Source organism: Eptatretus burgeri, chromosome 7 (genome assembly GCF_056783735.1).
Source record: "Eptatretus burgeri isolate ZD-2024b chromosome 7, Ebu_testis_v1, whole genome shotgun sequence".
In the NCBI taxonomy this organism is placed as follows: domain Eukaryota; kingdom Metazoa; phylum Chordata; class Myxini; order Myxiniformes; family Myxinidae; genus Eptatretus; species Eptatretus burgeri.
In genome coordinates, this window is record NC_140967.1 from 48752176 (window position 1) to 48778584 (window position 26409).

The following is a 26409-nucleotide window of genomic DNA, read 5'->3' on the forward strand; positions in this document are numbered from 1 at the left end:
ACATATACATATACATATACATATACATTTACAGTGTTGACCCCAGAATCCAAATTTAATTTGTTCCAGGAGGCTGTTCGGATTGCAAAAAGTTCTGATTCCAAAACTATTTTCCCAATAAGAAATAATGGAAAGTGAATTAATCCGCTCCTGGACCCCAAGAAAACCCACTTTCAAGACACTTTCAACTGAAATTACCCATGTTTAAGGTAAAACAAGATGAGTAAATGACCTTTTCTGGGTCATGAATCTTCTTCCAAGCCTGGAGGATGAGCAGGAGCATTGTCGCTTCTTCCATCAGGTCTGGATGCAGCTCCGGCCTATCAGTGGCCATTTGGATTCAAAACGTAAACTGTTCAGCCTGGTGGAGGTATGTAATTAACCATGAAGCACCAAATGGTGTTTTATATCCCAGTACACTCTGTGGAGACACAAACGTGCCGTTTTCACCGCACGGTTCCACAGGAGAGAATCAAGAGGTGAAGCGATTGGGTGACGCAGCATGACGTCACTACTATGCTCGCGAAAAAAAAAAAAACGTTCAGTTCGTTAAAACCGATTCGTCAGAGGGTTCATTGTATGAGTTTGATTCACGACGAGTTTTCGCGCTTTTATCGCTTCTTTATTTTTCAGAATCCTACACACGGTTGATTTCGGCAGCTCGAACATGGCAGCGAGATCAGACACACGCGTACCGTTCTCATGCTTAGCGATAAGTTCTTTCTTCAACTCAATTGTCGTTCTCACGGACTTCCTCTTACTCCTATTTCCTTCACTGCTCTTCTTGGGTGCCATGGTGAATGCACAAGGATGATAATTGAAGAAAAAAAACCCAGCACAAATCAAGGGGAAAACACAAGGTAAAGTAGCGATCAACACGCGAGAGATATTTTCACGAGTACTTCCACCGACGAACTGAATGAACAAAGCGCGAAGATGCGGGTTGAACAGGTGGGGGAGACGCACGTGAACAAACATGAACGCCACGTTGTGTTCGGTTTTTGAAAATGTGTTCGATTTTTAGGGCAAAATTTTCTCGAAAAAAATTGTTCGGATTCCAATTTGTTCAAACAATGGGGCGTTCGGATTCTGGGGGCATCACGGTATATATTGTTGTGGTTACCAGATTCGCAAACCACCATTCAGGTCCCTTAGGTGAGGTATCTCGGTAAGTGCATGTGTAGTTAGGCCCAAACCCGTTGTCTAGTGGGAATACATGTCATTTATACGAGCTGCGACTCTTCAGGATAGCCGTTTTTCTTTTACTATCTTTATTTTGGACCAATCGCCACCATCACAACCACAACATCAACCACCGACCACAACCACCGCTTCACCACAACCGCCACGACCTTTACCGTCACAACTCGCCACCATCGCATCACCGTCATCTCGCGCCACTCATGGGCACCGATGCTGGACTCGTGTAGGGCGCACGTTGAACAGCGTGTACAAAATCACGGATTTTCTGCTTCAAAAACGGATCCAAAACGACACACGCCCACTTTTTGCCGTCCAATCGGTGAGCGAGGGGCGACTGGGCACCGCCCCCAGGGCGATCGATATATGCAAATTTGTGGATCAAAAAGCCTTCACGCCCACTTTTTCTCGGGCCAATGGGGAGCGAGTTGAAAGGTCAAAGGGAGGGGGTCAAAGGCGAAGTTACGGGGGATAAAAGGACGGTGTTCGTCAGTCAAAGGAGTCGTAAAAGTCGGAGCGAAAGAGTCAGCAGAACGAGAACGAGTAGTAAAGGTCGGAACGAGGCGAAGGAGTCGGAACAGAGAGTCAAGACTTCGCGGGCGGTGGAGCTGCTCGTCGTGTGCGTTGAAGTCGGAACGGAGGGGACGAGCTGTGGAGAGGCGGCGAGGGCGGACGAGGGGGTGCTCGCGTCGTGCAGGGAGCTGCACCCCTGGGAGGCCGGCAGCGCGACCTGGCCGAGGTGGAGACGCTCGTCGCGCACATAATAAAGATCCTCTATACCCCGAGCATCAGCAACCCCCTCCTGTTTCCCCCCCGCGCTGAGATAGTGCGACCAAGGGGGCCCCGTTCCCACCCCCTGCCAGGCACTGTCCACGAGGCCCGCGGGTTGCGGGGCCATCGCCGCTCCGCGTCTCATCACCAGACGGGTAGGCCCGACCAGGTCTCGGCCCCAGGCCTACCTCATTCTTGAGGGTATTTCTTTTCCTTGGTTTTGGGTATGTGTTGTCGGCGCCGTCTGTGAAGTAGAATTGTATAAGTGTTGCCGTGTGCTCGGTAGTCGGTATTAGCTCTGCACTGTGTTTTCACTTTTATGTTTGCTTTTTGTGTAAATGGAATTGTGTTTTCTTTTTTGTGTGCATTTGGTGGAATTGTATTTGTGTGCTTCCCGTGTGCCGAGAATAAATGTGCTTTATTGTTGAACTGTTCTCCCGCTTCGCTTCGTCTTTTCCTCCATTGAACCCCCATCTTGCTTCACGTAAAGGGTTGGTAGTGGGCTGAATACGCCCGATAATTAATCGAACCGTCGAGGTCGACGATAACACCGCTCGGTTATTCTGATAGTACGGAACGGGTCGCTTAAGTGGCCCGTGTCCGAAGTCGACCTGCGGCGAGGTGCGATCGCCCGGTCTACCCTCCGCGTGGGTACTTAGGTAGTTCGAATTTGGCGAGCAACCCTATCCCACGCGGGGGCTGATTGGCTCGATCGCGGTGAGACCGAAAGGTCCACCCGTGACTGGTTCCCGGCGTTAGTCCGAGAGGGTCACGACTGGATTGTCCGTCCGGTGGGCGACGTGCCGCGATTCGAGTTACGTGGCCGTCGCACGCCGGCGGGCGCGAAATCCGCAACACTGGTGTCAGGAGTGGGATACAAATTCATCGCCCTCCTCGCGGCACTGGTATCGGAGAACAGGAAAACGGGCTGTCCTGTCTCCAATTAAATTTACGGGAATCGGTCCAGGGGTGAGAGAAGCGACCCCCGATTCCCTCCAAATTACGAGCGAGCAAATTAACCCTTCACGAGAAGCAAGATGGCGTCTCAAGGCGAGCGGGAGCCGGGGGTATTAGAAATGTATATGTGTAATAATGTAGAGTCCATGGTCCAGGATGGAATCCCCGAGCAGGAAATGTTGATTGTGCAGGAACACGGACTCGCCCAACTGAACCCAGGGCCCGAGGTGGGTGCGGCAGCGGCCGCAGTGTATGACACCTCCCCCCCCCCTCTCCACCAAGACCCTTCCCCAACCCTTGCCGAAACGGCTCAGCTGAGTGCATCCAACATGGCCCAGCTTACAGCCATGCTGGCGGCAATGAACGAAAAGATGAATGCGAAAATGATCGAAAAAATGGATACAAATACAAATGAAATGAAAAACGAAATGAACAAGCAAATGAATGAAGTGAAAACGACGATGGATGCGAATACACAGCAAATAAACGGAATGGAAGCAAACATGAAAGAAGAAATGAAAGAGCTGCGGGGTGAGACGCAGAACATGGGCCGATGCCTGCAGGCGGGCATGAAGGCCGTGACCAGGGAGCTGGGAATGGCGACTTCACGTGTGGGAGCAAACGAGCTGGGTGGGGGTGCAACGGCTGACAGGCCCGCGGTGGAGGCGGGTGAAAAAATAATTCGTGGAACGTGTTGGGCGAGGGTCGTGACGATGACCGAAAGGGAAAAATTAAATGGGGAGACCAAAACGTGTGAGACGAGACACGAGGTGACGACAACAGAAATAATAGTTGAGACAAGGGAGGTAAAGGGTGAAGAGTTGGCAGAGACACGGGAGATGGGAACGATAGAGGGAAGACTACACGATGAAGACGGGGTAAGTGACGCGCACGCACACACGGAGGTAGTGGAGGACAATGGGGGTGAGCTCGCAGAGCGTGTAGGGACCCGGTGCGAGCAGCGGGATGGCCTCCTCCAGGAACGAGGGGAGGGAGTATGCCCCCTTGAGGCGAGTCACGACCAGGTGAGTTCGGTCGTGTTTTGCGAGGTTGAGGGGACGAGTGCTGTGGACGGGTGCACGGAGAGCTTGGGGGGTATAGAGGCCCCGGAGACCCTTGTGGGGACACGAATCCCCAGTATGGTTGTCCCTGTGTGTGTGGTGCAAGGTGTGAGTGCGTCCCCGTGTGTGGAAGCGACCCCGTGTGTGAGTGGTGTGGTGGCGATGGTGCCAGAGTACGTGCTTCCCAGCACGCCGTGTGTGGATGAGGCACCGTGTGTGAGAGAGGCCGTGTGTGTGGATGAAACGGCCAGTATGAATGAGGCACCACGTGTGAGTGGTGTGGTGGCGATGGTGCCAGAGTACGTGCTTCCCAGCACGCCGTGTGTGGATGAGGCACCGTGTGTGAGAGAGGCCGTGTGTGTGGATGAAACGGCCAGTATGAATGAGGCACCACGTGTGAGTGGTGTGGTGGCGATGTTGCCGGAGTACGTGCTTCCCAGCACACCGTGTGTGGATGAGGCACGGAGTGCGAGTGAGGAACCGCGGGTTAGTGCCCCCGCGTGTATGAGTGAGGCACGGTGTGTGGATGAGGTACCGCGGGTGAGTGCCCCCGCGTGTGTGGATGAGGCACGGAGTGCGAGTGAGGCACCGCGGGTGAGTGCCCCCGCACGCGCGAGTGAACGGCCGTGTGCAAGGTCGCTGTGTGCCAGGGAGACCGTGTGTGTGAGAGAGCGGTATGAGAGGGAGATGTCGGTTGGCATGCGGGAGCACGCAGCCGCGTCTCCCCGTGTGAATGTGATGGTGTGGACTGTGTGCGTCGTAACACGCAGGTGTGCGTGGGTGGAATGGAGACGACGACGGCGACAGAGGAGAGAAAGCCGAGTAGCGGCTGTAGTTGTTTCGAGGACCGTGCCGGGTTCACCCAGCAGTGAGCACGCGGTTCGTGCTGTGCAACGCACGAGACCACCACGTGCTCGCTTGCGAGAGTGAAGTCCCGGTCCGGAAACGCACGCGGTGGATTTGCCGATCCCGCGGACGGACAAAGTTAGGCAGGTAAATGGATTTGGACCGGACGGGTTCTCCACGCGATCGTGTGTGTTGAGCTCCAACGGGCAAAGCACATGTGTTCGCGTGGGGAACCCCTCGAGACGTGTGGCTTGTGTTTTTTTTTTATGCGCACGGTGACGTCATGGCTGCACGTGGGGTTGGAATCCGGCAGGAGGGGTATCTCTGCCGGATGGTCCCGTCCAAGGAGGGACGAGGAACACGTGCAGCTGCATGACGTCACGGGCAGGTGCAAAGTGCGCGAGCTCTGAGTTGCCGCGCAGGTGCTGCGCATGAAAAAAAAGAAAAAGCAAGCCTCACTTTCGGGTGTACAGGATTCCTGGGCAAGGGGTGAAAGACCCCCTTACCTGGGCACAGGATGGAAACTAGTTAGGGGGAAGGGTTAGCTTAGTTAGACCGACTTCATGGGGCAGGGGTAAGTCCTCATGGGGTCCGTGGAATGGATTAGGTAGAGGGATTTAGCCAGATTTAGGATGGGAAATAAAATGAATGATTTGGAGACAGAGACAGACTATGAATGTGTAGAGGGGACGTAGTTTAGCTACGTAGTGTTAAAAGGAACGTGCTACTAGTTTAAGGGACGACGTGGGAGCACGAGTTAGTTAGGGGAGGTAGTTAGAAGGATGGCAGAGTTCAGTGGTGTGTGTGTTGAAGAGTTGGTGAGTTGTGAGGTGAGTACTTGTTGAGTGAGTGAGGCCAGCGGGTCTGTGTGAGTGGAGTGAATGGGGAATGCATGGTGCGATGAGTGATTGGGGGGAGGAGTGACTCCCGCCCAAGGGACCCCGGGGTCAGAGTAAAGTGAGTTAGCTGGGTTAGTAAAATTGAAAAATGGAGGTCGTTTTGCTGTTGGTGGGAAAGTAGGCTCGAGACCCATTTGGAGGGGTGCAGGAGCCCTGTTGACGGGCTTGGGAGCGTGGCTGCGAAAGGTGAGTATCGCTGAGTGGGTACCCCGGGCACCAGGCTAGTCGGCCGTGGTAGGCCAAGGGCCCATGGGGGGCTGGGATAGAGTAGTGGGCACGGGTGCGCCTGCTTGGTGCGGGGGCCCGGGGCGCCATTAGCCGCGTGGGCAGTGTTGTGGGCACGGGTGACCCTCGGAAAGGGGCCCGGGAGGCCGGCCTGCCACGTGTGCGTTTCAGGGGAGGTGCCATGGGGGGCACTCCCCGGTGTAAGGGAGCTGGTAGGCTCGGAGGCAGTGTAGTGCCCCGGGGTGCCATAGCGGGAGAATCGGCAGAGGGTCGTGCCTGCCAAAGGGAGCCACGTGTCCCAGCCAGGAGACCGTGTGAGGGCACGGAGCGAAAATTGGGGGGCGAGGCCCGAAATTGTAAGGACACCAACACAGGCGACGGGAATCTGGGTTGTTAGAACCAATAGTTTAAGCGAGAGGCGCTTGTTGAAAGCCCCGGGGTAGTTTAACAGTTAAATGGTTAGGATAGATTAGGAGATGTACCCCTCCGCACCATCCATCCCCTCGCTGTCGTTGTGGGCCGCTGGACCCACTTGGTGTTAAGATCGCCGAACTCTGGGGAGGCCATTCTGAGGCTTCGTTGGGCCTCGACACAGGACGTTAGCTCTCCCTTGTTCCCCTCCGGGAAGGGAACGTAGGGGTTGGGAGTAGGCTAGGTGACAGGATAGGTTAGCCGAACAAGGACGATAAAGGGGGTTGGACGATTTATAGTGGGTAAGTAACAACAAAAAAAATAAGTTGGGGCTAAATTGGGGTTTGACAAATTAAGGGAGTGGGTATGTACAGTGACAGGCAAAGGCGATAGGTGGGAGGGAGACAGGAAGGTAGGTCCGAGCCCGCCTTCCAAGTGGCCAGCACCACCGCACTCCCTCCACCAACCTCCACTGAACGGCAAAAGCTGGCCAGCTTCATCTGCTGGCTGTGTTGCTGCAAGGCCTGTGCCGGCCCACTTCATCTGCCGGCTGGCTGTTTTTCTTCAAGGCCTGTGCCGGCCAACTTCATCGGCAGCTGTTGTTTTGCTGCGAGGCCTGTGCCGGCTGGATCATCGGCAGCTGTGTGCTGCAAGGCCTGTGCCGGCCAGTTCAGCTGCTGGCTGTTTTTCTTCGAGGCCTGTGCCGGCCAGTTTGTCTGCCGGCTGTGTTTGCCTGCAGCGGCCTTCTTCTGCGGGCTGTGTTTGCCTGCTGCCTTTGCCATGCCATGCCCACTGCCCATGTTCACCAGCCCCGTTCAATTTTTGCTTTGCCCCCCCTGTTCATTTCCATGTGCGCCAGGATCAGAAAGCAACAGTTTGCAAGCTGCGAGAACTGCCCTGTTGGCAGCTACAACACGGGCCTGCAGTGGCGGCCCGTGCACCGTGTTTGTGTCCATGCATCCATTCGTTGTGCTCATTGCGTGTGCCACTTGAGCTGGCACGGAGACTGCGTTGTGCGGCCCATGCACTGTTGTGGTTCAGTGCGTTCAGTTCAAAAGGGAAGGCCTTGGACTGCGTGTGAGCAGCCAGCCACGTTCCCTGTCACCTGCATTGTTTGAGCCAGAGACTGCATGCGGGCAGCCTGGCTCCCTGCGAACTGCTTTCTTTTGCAGAGTTCAATGATCCTGGGCCATGGTTTAGTGTAAAATTTGTAAGTTAAGGTTAAGATGTACTGTAAATATGAGTGCGCCCCCGGCATGTTTGTCTTAGCGCCGGCAATTTTATTTAAGTCGTCCGTGTGAGTGAGTTTGTTTAGATAGTTACGCAGCCCTCAGGTTATTTATTTTGGGGACACGAATACCATGAATGTCGCACTCAGGGATCCGTAGGTAAAATGTACTAGGGGAAAACTACACATGATGGCACACGAAAATTTGACGACTCGGGACGAGTCTGTAAAAAGGGAAGGGGGTAGTGTTGTGGTTACCAGATTCGCAAACCACCATTCAGGTCCCTTAGGTGAGGTATCTCGGTAAGTGCATGTGTAGTTAGGCCCAAACCCGTTGTCTAGTGGGAATACATGTCATTTATACGAGCTGCGACTCTTCAGGATAGCCGTTTTTCTTTTACTATCTTTATTTTGGACCAATCGCCACCATCACAACCACAACATCAACCACCGACCACAACCACCGCTTCACCACAACCGCCACGACCTTTACCGTCACAACTCGCCACCATCGCATCACCGTCATCTCGCGCCACTCATGGGCACCGATGCTGGACTCGTGTAGGGCGCACGTTGAACAGCGTGTACAAAATCACGGATTTTCTGCTTCAAAAACGGATCCAAAACGACACACGCCCACTTTTTGCCGTCCAATCGGTGAGCGAGGGGCGAATTGGCCCCGCCCCCAGGGCAATCGATATATGCAAATTTGTGGATCAAAAAGCCTTCACGCCCACTTTTTCTCGGGCCAATGGGGAGCGAGTTGAAAGGTCAAAGGGAGGGGGTCAAAGGCGAAGTTACGGGGGGATAAAAGGACGGTGTTCGTCAGTCAAAGGAGTCGTAAAAGTCGGAGCGAAAGAGTCAGCAGAACGAGAACGAGTAGTAAAGGTCGGAACGAGGCGAAGGAGTCGGAACAGAGAGTCAAGACTTCGCGGGCGGTGGAGCTGCTCGTCGTGTGCGTTGAAGTCGGAATGGAGGGGACGAGCTGTGGAGAGGCGGCGAGGGCGGACGAGGGGGTGCTCGCGTCGTGCAGGGAGCTGCACCCCTGGGAGGCCGGCAGCGCGACCTGGCCGAGGTGGAGACGCTCGTCGCGCACATAATAAAGATCCTCTATACCCCGAGCATCAGCAACCCCCTCCTGTTTCCCCCCGCGCTGAGATAGTGCGACCAAGGGGGCCCCGTTCCCACCCCCTGCCAGGCACTGTCCACGAGGCCCGCGGGTTGCGGGGCCATCGCCGCTCCGCGTCTCATCACCAGACGGGTAGGCCCGACCAGGTCTCGGCCCCAGGCCTACCTCATTCTTGAGGGTATTTCTTTTCCTTGGTTTTGGGTATGTGTTGTCGGCGCCGTCTGTGAAGTAGAATTGTATAAGTGTTGCCGTGTGCTCGGTAGTCGGTATTAGCTCTGCACTGTGTTTTCACTTTTATGTTTGCTTTTTGTGTAAATGGAATTGTGTTTTCTTTTTTGTGTGCATTTGGTGGAATTGTATTTGTGTGCTTCCCGTGTGCCGAGAATAAATGTGCTTTATTGTTGAACTGTTCTCCCGCTTCGCTTCGTCTTTTCCTCCATTGAACCCCCATCTTGCTTCACGTAAAGGGTTGGTAGTGGGCTGAATACGCCCGATAATTAATCGAACCGTCGAGGTCGACGATAACACCGCTCGGTTATTCTGATAGTACGGAACGGGTCGCTTAAGTGGCCCGTGTCCGAAGTCGACCTGCGGCGAGGTGCGATCGCCCGGTCTACCCTCCGCGTGGGTACTTAGGTAGTTCGAATTTGGCGAGCAACCCTATCCCACGCGGGGGCTGATTGGCTCGATCGCGGTGAGACCGAAAGGTCCACCCGTGACTGGTTCCCGGCGTTAGTCCGAGAGGGTCACGACTGGATTGTCCGTCCGGTGGGCGACGTGCCGCGATTCGAGTTACGTGGCCGTCGCACGCCGGCGGGCGCGAAATCCGCAACAATATATATATATATATATATATATATATATATATATATATATATATATATATATATATATATATATATATATATATATATATATATATATATATATATATATATATAATGATTTTCTTCAAACACATAAATCGAAACCTTAGGCTGCAGGAGCAGTTGTGGGTGAACTGAATAACAGAACCCTTCCAGAAACAATGGCATTAACAGCATCAGCTTACATTGATCTAAGCCTCAATGTATATCATTCCATTCCACCAGCTTATGAGCACAAATTTGGAAAAGGTAAACTCTGTGTAATTCAGCAACTTGCTGACTTGACTTGACTTATTTTTCCTTCCCTTTAGAGCAGAGAGTTGGAATCCCCAGTTCAAATCCCAGATGCAGATATTCATTGTCAAGTAACATCTATACAATACGCGACATTCAAAATGACATATAAATGCTTAATGAGGCATTTTGTAGATGTGCGTGTGTGCATTTTCACCTATTCGGTTCCGCTCGCAGGGCATTTTCAACCTGCCATGGCAAGTGTGAAATCCAATTCAAATAGTATTTTAAACAAATTTCAGCATTTAGACAATAGAGTGGCAATTTCAAAACGGTTAACCACAATTGTTCTGTTCCTGAATACAAATCGGACTTAAAAGAACATAATATGAGAAATATCCGTGGATGAAAGGAGTAAGGTTCGTACCATTCATTCTTAATACAATCAGCTAATGGTAGCCGTGGTTAAAAAACACACACACACACACACACACACACACACACACACACACACACACACACACACACACACACACACACACACACACACACACACACACACACACACACACACACACACACACACACACACACACACACACACACACACACGTTTTTGCAAGAAATGCATTTAAAATTAGCTTCCCTTCACTTATAACAAATGTGACTTGTAAAATAACTCTTATAGTAATGGCAAGAGCATCACGACAAGGAAATCAACTTTGGTATGCAATTAAACTCTTCCTGATCTGGAGCAATAAACAAACTATTCAGGAAAAGAGGCAACTATTCTGTTCAAGGAAACACACAGAGGAAAATATTTTTTAAATTATGTGTGTGCAAACAACTTTTCCAATTAATTTTCCAATTGACAAAATTGGCCAACAAGGGACGTATTCCAGCAGCTTTGATGTCGTGATGAGCAATAAATACAGAAATGATTGCATCACCATGCACAAAGAGCTGTTCAGCATCACCAAGCATACAGCAAGGAGGCATCCCACTTACCAAGCCACAGTGATTCGTGGATCGAGGTAGTTGAGCTTGGAGGTGCCAAGAGCAATCTCCTTGTTCTCCTCTCTGTCCGTTGCTTGCACCTCCAGTTTCAAACGCTGCTGCTCTATGCGCTCCACCACTTTCTGCCTGCTCTCCACCGCTCTGCATCCACAAAACAGAGGGTTCACTGTGGTTGCCATTTTTTAATTTGGCCGCAACACATGCATCAAAAGAATGATTGGAGCTACGCGGAAAGGCACCTATATTCGACTCACTTGCGGTTCTTTAGATCATTGTTGTGCTTGAGATCACACTGGGCCGACTGCAGTTCCTGAACAGCATCTTGCAACTGTGCTTTCTTGTTCTCAATCTGGAATAAGATATTACTTTGCAAAAATGAACTCATAAACCAGACTATTACTAACATTCTCCATCACCTCGCCACCCTTTATTAATTACAAATATGGCTTTCACTAGTGCCTGTTCTACCTTTGAATACAAATTATCACATCTTCTGACTTACAATGATCAAAAATATAGGAAAGCTTTCAATATTAAAATATATACATATATATATATTGCTATGGATTTTAGAATCCGGTCTGATGAATGCATCCACACATCCAGGTCCTCAGACAGTTATTTCCTTAAATGCATGTTCAGATTAGCCCCATCCCCATGTCTAATGGGATCTTAAATATGATGTGTTGAGAAGGGTAAAGAATAGATCCCCTCTCTTATGGGAAGCTTTTTTTTTTTTTCTTTCTTTACGACAGACACATTTACACACATCTTTCACGAGCTCTGAAGCCCGCCCCCATTTTTCCTCAGCAACATTCTTTGCTGACTTGAGGGTTCCAGACACTGTTCTCATTGCGGTGTTTAACTGAATGTCGATGGCCTTCGTATGGGCACTCACTGACCAGACTGGCATGCAATACTCTGAAGTTGAGAATATGAGGGCCAGCATTGCCGTGTGTAAGGTGTTAATGCCGTCTCCCCACAATGTTCCAGCCAGTTTCCGGATGAGGTTTACCTGTGCCCCGACATTCTCCTTTCATCTTTGTAGGTGTTCTTTGAAGGTCAGGGTCTGGTCAAATGTAAACCCAAGGTATTTGGGATAACAGACATTTTCAACTCTCATATCGCAGAAAGTCACATCTACCTCTGCAATTGCTGTACAATTGTCAAGATGGTGGGTGCAGACAGCTGTTTTGTTGGGGTTTTGGTGGAGCTTCCATTTGTATAAATACTCCTCCAGTATACCCAGATCTCAGGTGAGTTGGTTCCCAACATATTTAGGTTGGGTCCCTGTGCTACGAGTGCGATGTCAACAGCATATGCAAGTTTGAAGGAGGTCATCTTTGGCAGGTCGCTAACATAGACGTTAAAGAGGACGGGGCAAGAACATATCCTTGAGGGAGGCCATCGTTAATGTTCGAACATAGCTGATTTTGCCGCTGAGGCTAACGCAGATCTTATGGTCCCCAACAAGTCTTATGGTCTTCTGACAGCAGAACACCTTTGATACTGAAAAGGAGCCCTCAGTGCCAGGCTGTCATAAGCCAATGACAGGTCCACCAAGGCAGTTGCCATCTTTTCTTTTCTCTGGAAGCCAGCCTCGATGAAGGTGAAGAGGGCAAGAACATGATCACAGGTACTGCGGCCAGGCCTAAAACCCCCCTACTCATAACACAGGAAGGCCTCCAGAGCGAGGGTTAAACAGGATAGTAGGGCCCTCTCTATCAGCTTTCCTGTCACTAGTAGGAAGGCTACAGCTTGGTAGTTGCAGGGCAAGTCTGCTAGCTTACCAGTTTTTAGGATCACATTAGCCTTCTTCCAGGCTGCAGGAACTTGCCCTGTTTCATGGATGGCAGCGACCCTTTTCTCTGAGGTGTTTAAGGAATTCAGGGAAAATTCCATCAGCCATTGTGGCTTTGCCATGTTTGGTTGCCGACAGTGCGACGTCAGTGTCTTTCTTTGAATATGGGGCCACCAGGTGGCTGGCTCAGTGGGCTTTCTTGGAGGTTTCGGAGGTAATCCTTTCACCTCCTGCCTTAATGATTTGGAGGTCGGTGCCTTTGAGGTCTGGAGGTGAGACGCGATGGAATCAGGGGAACTCTTGGGATGGCAGCAGTCGTGTTTTCTGCAGCACTCAGTTTCCTCAGCAATGCCCATGCCTTGCGGCTGCTGTGTATGAAGTCTATTGATTCCACAAACTCCTTCCAGCACTTCAGACGTTCAGTGCTCAGAGCCTCATTTAGTGGCTGCGCAACATCCAGGTTCCCAGTTTTGTTGTGCTCCTTAATAAGTCTTTCAGTCTCCACTGTCCAGCAAGGTGCGTATGTCTTGCAGAAGCCAAAAGGTATGGTATTGGTGGCACCAGAAAGGAAGACGTGCACAAATTCTGCATATTTAGCTGTGACAGGTGGAATATCTTCGAACTTGGATTCAGCGTCTTTGGTGAAAGCGGTCGAATCTACTTTCCGGAAGTTCAGCATGATTTTCGCTTGGAGTGCACAAGTGGGAGGGATCTCGATACCAATGTGAACCACAGTGGGGCGATGTTGGCTTTTTGGAAAGGGAGCGAGAACTCCTCGATGCAAACAATAGCTTCTTTGTCAGGAAGCAGAGAAGTCGGGATTTGTTCCGGTCTGCCACCGTCCCAAGTGGAAGGTCTTTGGCTGCTTTGCGTCAAACAGCAGGTTGAGATTGGCCTTCGATGCCCAGTCGGTTAGCTGTTCTCCAGCCACATCATTTTCCCGATAATAGCATTCAGTGTGGTGGCTGCTGAAATCCCCAATGTAAACCGCAGGATGGTTGTATTGGGGTATGGCAGGTGATGGCCATGTTTATGTGGGCAGCTTGTTCACATTTGCAACAGTGACACCACTTATCTTTACTGTTGTGTATAGCAAGTTATTGCCTATGGTTTCGACATTTCGAAAACCGTGTCTGATGGAGTTGGTAAGGCCATGAGGCTGTAGCCTGCAATCTTTTTTTTGCAGCTGTTTTGTCATCCTTGCTACATCGATGTTGTAGTACTTCAGGATCTTGGCGGGGATCACACACTTAGGAAATGTCAGCCCCTCAACACTGAGTTGGAGGATGTGGAGGGAGGGACCCACTGGTCTTGTTGTGGACCACGGCTTTTGGCCCTGAAAAGGACCCTTTTAGCGCTACGCAACCTCGGGCCCCATTGCTGGGACTTGTCCCGAATGTGTCGGTGGTGTTGGCCAGTTTATGACATCAGTCCTGGTATCTTCAGAGTATAACACTGTCGAATATCATTTATATAACACTGTGACAGAAATATTACCACTTCTGCTAGCGTCAGCTGCATTAAGTTTTTTTTTTGCCCAGGTCCTTCACGAACCAGCTGTCCAGCCCCTTCCCATGAATAGCACAAGTACCTCACTGGTATATACATATATACATATATATATATATATATATATACATATATATATATACATATACATATATACATACATATATACACACTGTCGGAACCCGCTATTCATGGACCATGCATATTCGAGTGAAAGTGTGACCTGCTTCGATAATCGTGTTTTTTTTTGTTTTTTTTTAACACTTCAGGACTGGTCTCCTATATCGACTTGGGAAATTGGAAATCAGCCAACATCAAAGCAATACATAAAAAAGGTGTAAAAACAGATCCCCTGAACCATAGCCCAACAAGCTCACTGTACTTCCATCAGCAAGGTCATGGAATCAATCATCACAGTTGATATGAAACAATTCCTTTTCTCCAAAAACCTCATCTCAGATCAATCAGATTCAGAACTGGTCACTCTACCTTGGACTCGCCACTTCAACTTTTTCAACAATGGATGGAGGCCGTAAATGTCAGACATTAGATCAGGGCCATCTCTCTGGACACATCTTGAGCTGTTGATACAGTCTGGCATCCTGCGTTGCTCTCCAAAATGTCTGCCTATGGAATCCAAGGCTAACTCCACTCTTGGATTACTGACTTCCTCCTATCTCGTAGACAACATGGAGCTCTCAATGGAATCCTTTAATCTCTTCTCCCTGTCAAGGCTGGAGTACCCAAAGGCCTTGTTCTGGGCCCCATATTATTCCTAATCTTCATCAATGATCTCATCGACTCTGGAAAATTCTCTTTACCACTTTTCTGATTACTCCACCCTGCCGTGACATCTCTCATCCTTTGGACAGGCAGCAGCCTCTTCCCTCTACTCGGACCTTGACAAAAATCAAACTGGTCAAACAACTTTGCTTTTGTATCCATATTGTCCACCCTTTGCGTTCTTCCCTTACCCCTCATTGTTATCTGCATCCCTCGTTTGGCCATCTCCGTCTACTTTCTCCCTCCGCCCTGTCATTGGTTTTTTCCCCTTTCTATGTTGTGTCCTGATTTGTTACGAGTCATCGCTCTTCCACAAGCCTAGACCGTGTTAAAAAATAAAACAACAAAAAAAACATGCCCGACATTTTTGGTAGTAACGTATTCCCACGAATGTCGGGGCCTGACAATATGAACAAGTACACTGCCCCCATGCCAAATAAATAAATAAACAAATACTGCAGCGGGCAACATTGCCGGAGCATCTTTGGCACCCGGCGACGCCGCTGTACAGCACATGGAGATAGAGTTGGGAGGGTGCGGCCAGTGGTGCACTTTTTTGAATAAAATATCAAGCCTCATATACATTCTGTGTGTTAGCTCTTATAACAAAGGGAGCAGGAGACAAGAGGGGTGGGAGAGGGAAGCACAAAACAGCAGGGAACACCCATGAGATCTGTGGAAGGGAAAAGGATGGGGTGGGGTACACAGGGCAAGCAAGATGGACACTACAGGGACTTTCAAGGAAGGAAAGCAGGGAATTTGAAGGACGTAGGTTTGGGGTGGATTAACGGGGTAGAAAATATAGTTTTGGATGGGGGAAGAAAAGAGATGGTGGTGAACAGCTGTTTTGAAGACCTGGAGGGAAAAATGGGATTGAAGAGTGTGTGGGAGTTTGTTCCAGAGGGGGGGGGGGGGGGGTTAGAAGAGGAATGAAAGCGTGGAGGTGAGCAGTGATTCTTAATTTTGGTCATTTTACCAGACGGGGTTGCTTGACACACCTTGAGCACCCTGCAGAAATATGGGGGTGGGAGGGGGGAGAGAAATGGCACAGAAAGAGCAGGGGGGCAGGGGGGGTGAAGATGGAGAGGAGATGGTAGAAGACAAACAGCACCGACCTGCCTACGGTGAGAGAGTGAGACCCAAAGACATCAATGATCCTAAAAGCCTTGGTTTCCACAGCGTGAAGCCAGGAAAGGTGAGAGGCGAGAGCACCACTCCATTAGGCTGCGGATGAGAGCTTCGTACGTGGTCAGAGGCTCAGGTGTGCCAAGGAAGGACTTTGAACGACAGAGGATGCCCAGTCGGTGACTGGCTTTGGAGGCCAGCTGGGAATTGTGGCTTTCCCAAGAAAGATCATGACAGATTGTGAGACCCAAAAGCAGAATGAAAGGACTTCAAGGGAATTGTTGAGAAAGTAGATTGGGGGGGGGGTCCAGACGGTCCTTCTGGAGAGACATGGTGAGGGTGAGATTTGTCAGGATTGAAAGACATGTTTCATGTGTTGCACCAGCTTGTGATTTCATCCAGATCTGTAGAGAGTGAAGAGGCTGCTGCTTGCCGATTTGAGGGATGACAGATGGTACGGCAGAGGGTGGAGGTAAATGTGTACAAATGATATGGACTCGCTGTGCAGCATATGGATGGATTTGGGGTGAAGCGGTGTACAATAATTGATTGATTAATCGATCAATTGCATACATAAAATAAGTGGAAAAATTATTAATTTCTTAATCAATTTACTTATAGCATACCTAAACCACCACCGTTTAATCCGATTCTGTAACTTTTGAAAACAAAGCAATTCATTGAACAATGAATCAATTTATCAATTGATTAATTGATTAATCAATAAATCAAAAATACCCTGAATAGCCAAATCAGTTGTTCACAATCATCAAATCACCAGCTGTCTAGCTCAAAGGATAGCTGAGATATTACCCAGACAAGCAAGAAAACAAATAAACACGGTAAAAAAAAAACAACTGAGTACTCCCTTCCCTTGGTGCCCGCCGATGACGTCACGCATTTTCTGGATATGGAATTGGGAAGGAGCCGTGTACAAAAAAAAAATAATAATTGGCTGATACCGATAAGAAAGTGCTAAAGAATTACGTCCTAATGAATTGTGCATACATGAAGTGAATATCGTGCTGGATCGGTGGTATTGAGTGGTTGTGAAACTATACATTTTAAATCCCTTCTCAAATCAATTGGGGCATCAAACGGCACAGCATCCTTTCATTTTAAATGAATGATGAGCTCCCGTGTGCTTGTGGATAAGTTATTGACGGATATAAAATGAAGCGTTTCATACTTGCCTGGTCGTGTGAAAAACAAGTTTTATACAAAATACAGTACAGGGAGTCTGAGTTCCAAAGGGATTCTGGTCCGAACAATCGTTAACGTGTTATATCATGGGGATGTTAAAGACTGCAGGTGAAATGTGCCCCTTTTGCTCGGGGGCCCAGAATACTGTCGGTCCGCATTTGAAATGTGAAAAAAAATTTTAACTGATGCTTCGATGCACTTGGATACGCCTGGAACATATGACGTCAAGACACACGGCCAGGAAGGACGTGCATTTGGTTTTAACTTTTGACCTCAGCAGCGTACGAGCGGTCGCGTTTTCCTTTGTACTGGTGGCTGTTTCTAAAGCAATTGGTTATTTTATATGAATCGGGTGTGCTTTAGAAAGGTCATGTTTCTCTTTGTGAGTTTCAAAGCAAAATAAATCTGATAACACCCAACTTCCAAGCCGTTTAAACATGTTTTCCAAATTACCGACCCAAATTTTTTCCACCAGTCACACGATGATTACCTGGTATTTATAAAGAATATGGTTTATGCACATCTCCTTGAAATGTCTACAATTCAACATTGGTTTTTTTGTTTTTTTATATCTACAGTATTTAAAACAGTTTTCGGTGGTGGATTTACAGAAAAAAAAAACAAAGAAATAAAAACGATGTCCAAAACAAACTTTCAAAATTCAACATAATCCTTACAGATGAACGATGGTTTAGAATTAGCCTCCATGTGCTGACACCTTATACATGTGGGTAAAAGCACTGTTCAAAAACTCATGAGCAGTCTGCATAGGAGATTTGAAAGTGCCCAACAATGGCGATTGTTACAATGCTACCCTTGAGGTGTAGGCAAACAACCTCCCAGAAGAAAAAAAACAAACAGAAAAAAAAGAAAACAAATTAAGTAAACAATTGCTTGTGTGGTGTTAAACGAATTGTGCCACAAAGTACACTAAATGCAAATATCGATTCCTCTAGAAAGCAAAGCAAAGTAAATCCTACAACAGACAAAAAAAAAACACTACTCATTCGCTGATATTTGAGAATTTAAAGAAAGTACAGACCAATACCATTAGCCATATACAACTCAACCACAAAACCAAGTTTTGGGTTGTGGTGACATGGGATCTCAAAAAGATGAGCACAAGTCCACGCACCTTGGTCTGAAGGTTTGCCATCGACTGCTCGAAAGACTTTGGCGGTGTGCGCTGGTGGTTGCACAGCAAGGCGACAGCACGGTTCGCACGGTTGTACGACAGGATCTTTGCTGCAATTCCTTCATCAGCTGCCAGTATAACAAGAAGTGTGATGTAAAAGAAAATGGCTCATCTTAATTTGTCCACAAATATTTAAACCTATCCTTCTTCCAGCTTTTCACCACCTTTAATTTTACAGGGGGACCCAAATGCAATTTTTTTTCTGAAAACCATCGAGTATCATTAATCACGGTCTATTATTTCACCAGTGATGTTACACCATGAACAAACCTTGATCCGAACGGCGGTTTTACATCGAGAAACAGAGCGCAGGTTGAGCTCGGATTCCGATACTGATTCCACAGTCATTAGAAACACTGATGGTTCTCAGTATGTTGAAACTGATTAGTGGGATTTGGAAGAAACCAATGGAGACAAAATTAGTGATGAAAGGAAGAAGGCAGAAGTGTGAAGATGAAAACGCCATTCACATGATCGCTTCAGCTTGGTAGGGTTTGATTTTCCGATCAATTAACTGTTTATAAGGAAGGGATTTTGGATCAATTGATAAAATCCGTTTATATATTACTCGAGCAGAAATACCAGTCATCGCCTGACATGGGCACCGCCCAGAATACTCGGACAAAATGGGCGACAAATGATTTGTCCCACCATCACAGGTTGACAAGGTGTCTTGTATGTTATAGGATCGCCCCGTTTCATTTTTTTTTCCAGGATGCCATTTGTGTCCATGCCGTTTCAGAGTCATGTCAGTGAGGTGTCGATGTCCGTCACCATTGTCACTGAATGTTTCTCCTCAGCCACTGCCCAACTTCCCAATACTCTGGTATATTTTGGCTTGCATAGCAGTCAGACCCTAATTTTATTTTCTCCATACTTTACTCTTTTCACGTTCTCTTGTTTTCTTCTTCTCCCCTGTTTGAATGATGGCCATGTGTCCTTTGTGTAAATAAAATTAGACAATAATGTGTTACGGTTAAATATGCTCTAATGTACCTTTTGCTTTCTTGCTTATAAATACTTGCTTTTAAATGATTGCCTGTGTGTGTAAAGAAATAATTGTTTGTTGTTATTTCCACTCTGTCTTGGTTGTCTTTTCCGTTATTGGTCTGAGTGTACAAGTGAAGTTAGATGAGAAGTTGTACCCAACCTGATTTGCTCCGCTAGCCGGTGCTGCACTTATCTGTTCTACTTAGCAGAAGATCACCAGGTGTGGCCCCTAGTTAGGTTGCCATGCCAATAGAAAGGTATCACGGAAACATTGAAGCGTAACCCTGCAAGGCTGGTAGTCCAACTACAGCCCGTTGGACTGCAGAGTTATCCATGGTTAGCAGTCTCAGAACCAGGTGTTTGGGTCTCCCGTCAAAGGCAGAACTTAGTAACTCACTTCTAATTGATTTTGAGAAAACAAAGAAAAACTGCTTTTATATATATATATATATATATATATATATATATATATATATATATATATATATATATATATATATATATATATATATATATATACATATATATATATATATATATATATATATATATATATATATATATATATATATATATATATATATATATATATATATATATATATGTTAAAGCCGTATCCATTCGAAAAGATTTGATTATTCCTTTACAGATTTTAGAGCGCTGCCATTTCGATGTCATATGACTAAAGCGTGGCATCAGATTGGTCCATTGAGATACTAGGTTTTTTTGTGGTATTTACCGAATTCTGTAGGAGTTGCAAGGTCCTGCCATGAGCGTACAAGCTTACATTGGGAACAAATTACAATAACTTATAAACTAACATGAAGCCTCTTCTTCTTCTTCTTCTTCTTCTTCTTTCGGCTGCTCCCGTTAGGGGTCGCCACAGCGGATCATCCGTATGATCCGCATAGTGATTTGGCACATGTTTTACACCGGATGCCATTCCTGACGCAACCCTGGTCGCCTCTTACGACACAGGGATATGGTACACCTATTTTAACTGGGGTATACACCGGCCCAGTACACTGGTACTCATTTCGCCGACCTCGGAAGGATGACAGGCTGAGTCAACCCCCTGGTGTATTAATTCAGTGGCCCAACGGGGCTTGAACTCAGGACGTTTTGGATCCCAAGCCGCTGCCCTAACCACTGCGCCAACACCAGGCTTTAAACTAACATGAAGCCTATAACCGAGTAACTCCAAAATTAGTATTAGCTCAGTTTTGATCAAAAAATGAGTTACTAGGTTTTGCCTTTGGACGGGAGGGGTGAAGCTCCAGTGCTTCCCTTCGTGGCGAGCCCCGAACCTCAAGACATACAAACTTTCTCTCTACTATAACAAAAAAAAAGGTGGTTCAATTAATTTGTATTCATAATAATTATTTTCAGGTGTTCTTGTGGTCATTGCTGGACAATGGTAACAAGTGTTTGATTCACCACTCAAATCGTCCATGTACATGTGCCAGCAGAGATGGTGTTACAGTTTTGAGTGACAGCTGTTTCTTCCACTTCATCCTCTCTCAATTGTGGCAGATAATATCCATGTGAAATGTTCCGAGTATCAAAGCAAACATTTTGCCTGCCCATTGCACATGTGGGTATTTCAGACAAACCTCATCAATTTCTAGCAAACTTCGGATGTTTTGGCCATTGGTGTAGCATGAGACCATCTCAGTTTGTATTACTACAACCACAAAGGACACATCAACTCGGCATATTTGTAGAAATTCGAAAATTATTAGCCGTTGGAATTAAATTAATTGTACCACAATGTAACCCGTAAAAAATGCGGAAGTGGCGCTCACCTTCATGGTCACAGCTAATTGTGCAGAAGAAGATTGTCTTTTAATTGCCAATTTACTTCCTTTATAAACCGGAAAAAGATTAATCATATCTATTTTGGAAGGTATCAAGGGATAGATTAGTGTTGAGGTGGTCCGAGTGTTTGAGTTACCCTTTAAGCATGCTCAAAACAAACAGTTGGAAGGTGGAACAAACATCTCAAAATACAAGGGTGGTTCTCGGTCACAAGGGTGCCAGCTCGTGTTTGAAGATGTCACAGCTATGCAAAACATTCTGGGCATTTCCTAAATGGCAGCATATTGCGTCAAATGCTGGGGCAGCAACGTTTCATGGAGGGAAAAGGAAATGTCAAACCAGCTAAGATGTCTAAGAGATCAACAGCACAGTTTGGTGATGTGCATTTCTCAAATGGACGTGAACTGGTCATGGATAATGGAAAGTTCACATGCAGCCGCATTTTGTGACGCAAAAAACATTACCCATGTTGAACAGTCATTTTGGGGCAAACATCATTTTGTGCAATATTGTGGGAAATCATCAATATTGGAAGTATGGATTCATTCCAATCTGAAATAAAAAAGAAAGGTAAACTCCAGGGAGACCTTCCCAAATAGTTATTGTTTGATACGAACACAGTCAGGATTGGAAGTGCCCAACCACTCCTTAAATCCAGATGTGTCATCATGTGATTTCCATCTATTAGGACAACTCAAGAAGTGCCTACATGGCATCTACAGGTAGCAAACAATAAATAAAATAAAAAACCAATGTCACCCGCAGGGTGAACCGTATCTTGCCAAAAGGTGACCACGTGCGACTTCTTTAAGGTCACACTGAGGTGAACAGAGCTGCTATTCACCAGGAGCGACTCCTTGAGGAATATCTGCCTACGAGAGATTCCGATGAGAATCGTTCTACAGAGTAACCATGAAAAATATGCGTTTGCCTCATAACATCACCAAATGACATCATAATGTCTCAAGCTTGACATATCCAGAAAGCACTCATCGAGGTGTTCAATTTGAGGTACTTCACGATATGGTTCCTAAAACTTGAAAATTTGACCTTGGGGTCAAATGTTTGACCTCAGGCGCTAACCATGAAGGTCAAGGCCGATCGCCACCAAAAATTAATCAGCTGAGCGCAGACCATGAACTATATTCCCATGAAGTTTGAAGACTATCCGATCAAAATTACTCAAAAAATAAGGGTTTCGTCAACTCCCCTGATTTGCGACAAAGTGGCCTTGACCTTTGACCTTGAAAATTTTATGCGCAGAAAGGGACCTCTATAGGACTCTGACATGCGAAGTTACAAAAATTTCCAATGATAACTGTGCTCTGCAGTGATCGATACGTGATTACAGACAAACAAACAAAAAAATAAAAATAAAAAAAAACATACAAGCTGACTAACATATCTTGCAAAAACTTCGTTTTGGCAAGATAACAAGCAGTCATAGACTGGTACTTACGAAATCGTCAACTTGACATCTGACTGTCTAATAAAAGCTGTCTCTCGAGAAGGCAGCGACGCAAACCAGAAGTTTCTACGATGATTCTGTACCAAACCATCAAAAATCGTAACATCAACCGAAGCAAAATCTCCATTTCTCCACGCAATTATTTAATATTATTCTATCAAAGTCACAAAACCGTAATATTCGGCCATCCACCAACAATCTTGACATAATCCGACGGCTTAACGAGTCAGGCATGCAACGATAACCTTAATTGGGATAAAAAATGACTTTTAAACACCATCTTTATCGAAAACACCGTCAGTGCACACACGCGAAACGTTTACGTGACTCAACGATGCGTCTGCTCGAGCGCGCTGCACCAGGTGACGAGCCGTGACGCGGCGAGTGAAATATTTTTTCTACAATCTTAAAACGTCTCCAAAACATCCGATTTTTACCAGAATTTCGACAACCGAGTGTTAAGCGTGTTAAGTGTCCTAAGCGATCGCAAAAACCGAAGACAAAATTAAAGTCGAAGTTAAAACGAACTCGTAACGTCGACCGAAGCAAAAATACTCCATTTCTCCACATGAATTTACGGAATTATGTTTGACCTCACTGTGACCTTGACCTTTGACCGATTTTGACCAAAATCTAATCAGCGCGAGCCATCACCCTCCTGAATCACATGGTGTAATTTGACATTGGTAGCTTCTTCCGTTCGAGTTATCGTGCCTACAAACAAACACACAAACACACACACAAACAGAGGACGGAATATTCAAGATTTCGTAAGTAATAAATGGAAACACCAATGTAAAGTCACTTAAGAGTGCTGGGGCACCGCATGCGACCACTATGGCCTATATGCGCCGTGGCATAGTGTCCACCAACATTTGGAATTCTGCAGGAGGGATGGCACCATTCTTCCATGAGAAAGTCAATCAACTCACACCTGTTTGTTGGAGGTGAAAATGTTGTCTCAAGCATCGTTCCAGAATATCCCATGAATGCTTGATTGGGTTCAGATCGCCTGACTGGGAAGGCCATGGCATATGGATAACATCAGTATAATGCTCATAAAGTCATTGGGCAACCACACATGTTCTGTGGATGGGGGCATTGTCACCCTGGAAAACCCTTCCCAGCAGGAAAGAAATGCTGCAACATGGGGTGAAGATGATCACTCAGTACCATTAAATCGCAATTGGCATCGACCTTGCCTTCTAACAGATTGAATGCACCCAAACCATGCCAGGAAAATGCACCCCACAACATTACAGAACCACCAGAACCATTCACTATTGGAACCAAGCACTCAAGGTTGTAGAGTTCTTTAGGTTGGCACCACACGTGCACTCATCCATTTGGCAAAAACATGGTGAAGGACGATTCATCTGACCATATCACATTTCTCCACTGCTCAGTAGTCCATTGCCTGTGCTCGTTGCACCACTGGACTCACAAACATGCATTTCCAGGTGTGAGGAGGAGTTTGTGCACTGCAACCCGACTCTGGTATCCCGCTCTGTGGAGTTCTCAGTGGACCGTTTTTGATGAAACTGGCTGCTTGCACCCCAGGTTAAAATTTAGTCAATTAATCTGCAGTTGCTTGCCTGCTTCGCCTTGCATCTCAAATAAATGCATGGACATCACAATCCTGGAGTATGCGCTTCTGCCCACTGTTGCCCTTTGCTGATGATGTCTTTCCCTTGGAGTTCCATGCTGACATCACCTTTGACACCCTTGCTCATGAAACATCAGCAAGTCGAGTTGTCATCGTCACTGTAGCTCCTGTGCCAAATGCGCCCCAACAATCACCCCTCATTCAGTCACCGAGGTTTCCTCTTGCTGCCATGCGAGCCATAATAATAAGCAACCATGCCTGTGCAGCATTTTTATACATGACCCAAAGCATACTGGCTTGTTATTTGCTGAACATATGGTCCACACCAGTGTGGAAGCCATTGCTTTCAATATACTTGGTGTCCCTCATTTACCCAGGCGTTTCCAATTTTGTCCCTGACCTGGAGTTCAAAAGCAATGAATATATAAAAGCAAAATGTCTTGAAATGGCTGCATAACTGTCCTATAGATTTATAAGCTACGAACAAAGACATAACCACAGTAATCGTGTAATCTCGGACTACTTTTGAAATGTAGGGTTATAGCAACATCACTTTCAAATTTTCTGGAAAAAGTGCAGGTTCCTCTAAAACCAGTCAGAAATATTTCTGAAGTAAAGATTAACAAACAACAGTTGTCCGAGACAGACAAGTGGAGGCTATTCGAGATTCAGTGATACGAACAGAACATCACAGATTGGTCTTCAAAACGCGATAAAAAATAAATAAATAAATAAATAAGCAATAAATAAATAGATAAATGGTGGATACTTTACATCCTGGGGGGCTCTTATCCACCTTCCGACACCCACTGAGTGTGTTTAAAGGTCCACAGAAAATCAGGTTTGGTTTAATGAAGAGATATTGTTATGAATCTGGAAGCCATGAGCAATCAACATGCAGGTCCTATAGAACAGTTATATCGGTAAGTATGTGTTTTTTTTTAGTTAGGATCCCCGTCCCTCGTTTAATGGGTGAATAAATGTACATGCGCTGTGAGTTATTTTGATAGTTAGGATTTTTACATCACTCACAACTACAGCCACTACATCTACAACTACAACAACGCCATCTTCGCTCTCACAGCGACAACCCTCTGCTCCCGGCATCCTCCGCGCGCTCGATGGTATGTGGGTGTGTTCAGAATTCAATTCCCAAATATGGTCATGAACCGGTTCGCTTGGCAGCACACCAAATAAGGGAATGCGTCGTGTCCCACCCAGTGAGAGCGGGCCACGATGAGTGGACTGAATTCCATTCCCAAATATGGTCATGAACTGGTTCGCTTGGCATCGCGCCAAATAAAGGAATGTGTTGTGTCGCACCCAATGGGAGCGGGCCACGATGAGCGGACCACGCCCGAGAGCGACAAAAGGAGAGCAAATAATCGGGTGGATCTGCTCGAGCGTGGAGAGGAAGAATTCGCGCCCGTTCAAAACGCATCTATCGAGGCTGGGCGAAAGGCATCTCGTCGCGGGCGTGCTCTGGTTCCCGGATCATCTCGTCTCGTGGCTGGCATGGTCTGTGTCTGGCTGCCCTGGTCCGTTCTTACCCGACTAGTACTCCAGGAAGGTGCAGACGTCGAGCCGCGCGCTCTCGGCCAGGTAGCCTGCCACGTTCTCGTCCCTCAGCTCGACTTCCCTCTGCGCTGAAGGGATAATAAAGACCATTTTGGGTCCGTTTCTTTTGGGTGTGCGTCTGTGTGTGGGCCCGTCTGTCAGTAGGAATTGTTTAAGTGCTTGTGTGTAAATTTGCATTCTCTATCAGTCGTAATAACTCTGCCCTTATGTGCTTCCTTCGTTTCCCCGATTACTGTGAATAAATACCCCATTTGTTAAATGTATCAGCTTGTTTCTGTGTTTCTTCCATTGGCTTAGCATGGTGCGTGTTGGTGAATTACAAAGGCTGTTGCCGCTGTAAATGTACATTCGGACCGCCGGGACTTCGGCAATCATCCGCTCGGGTTGCGCACGGGTTGGGCACGCTAACGGTTCGACTCGACGACTGCCGTAGAGGGTGTGAATACTCGGTAGCTTTGTCCGCGTGGATAATTAGGTATATTGAAGTTT

General features: G+C 47.1%; 1 protein-coding gene across 4 annotated transcripts in view; it reads right to left on the minus strand.

Moving 5' to 3' along the window:
* Nucleotides 1-26409, minus strand: part of LOC147023229 (DNA topoisomerase I, mitochondrial-like) — a 128263-nt gene that overhangs the window by 26080 nt on the left and 75774 nt on the right. For all 4 annotated transcript variants that reach the window (XM_085888408.1, XM_085888409.1, XM_085888407.1 and 1 more), the window contains exons 16-18: nt 18401-18528; nt 11099-11193; nt 10836-10985 (exon numbers count right to left, since the gene is read on the minus strand). In XM_085888408.1, the coding sequence (XP_085744534.1) occupies nt 10836-10985; nt 11099-11193; nt 18401-18528 (373 nt within the window). The remainder of the gene's footprint in view (nt 1-10835; nt 10986-11098; nt 11194-18400; nt 18529-26409) is intronic.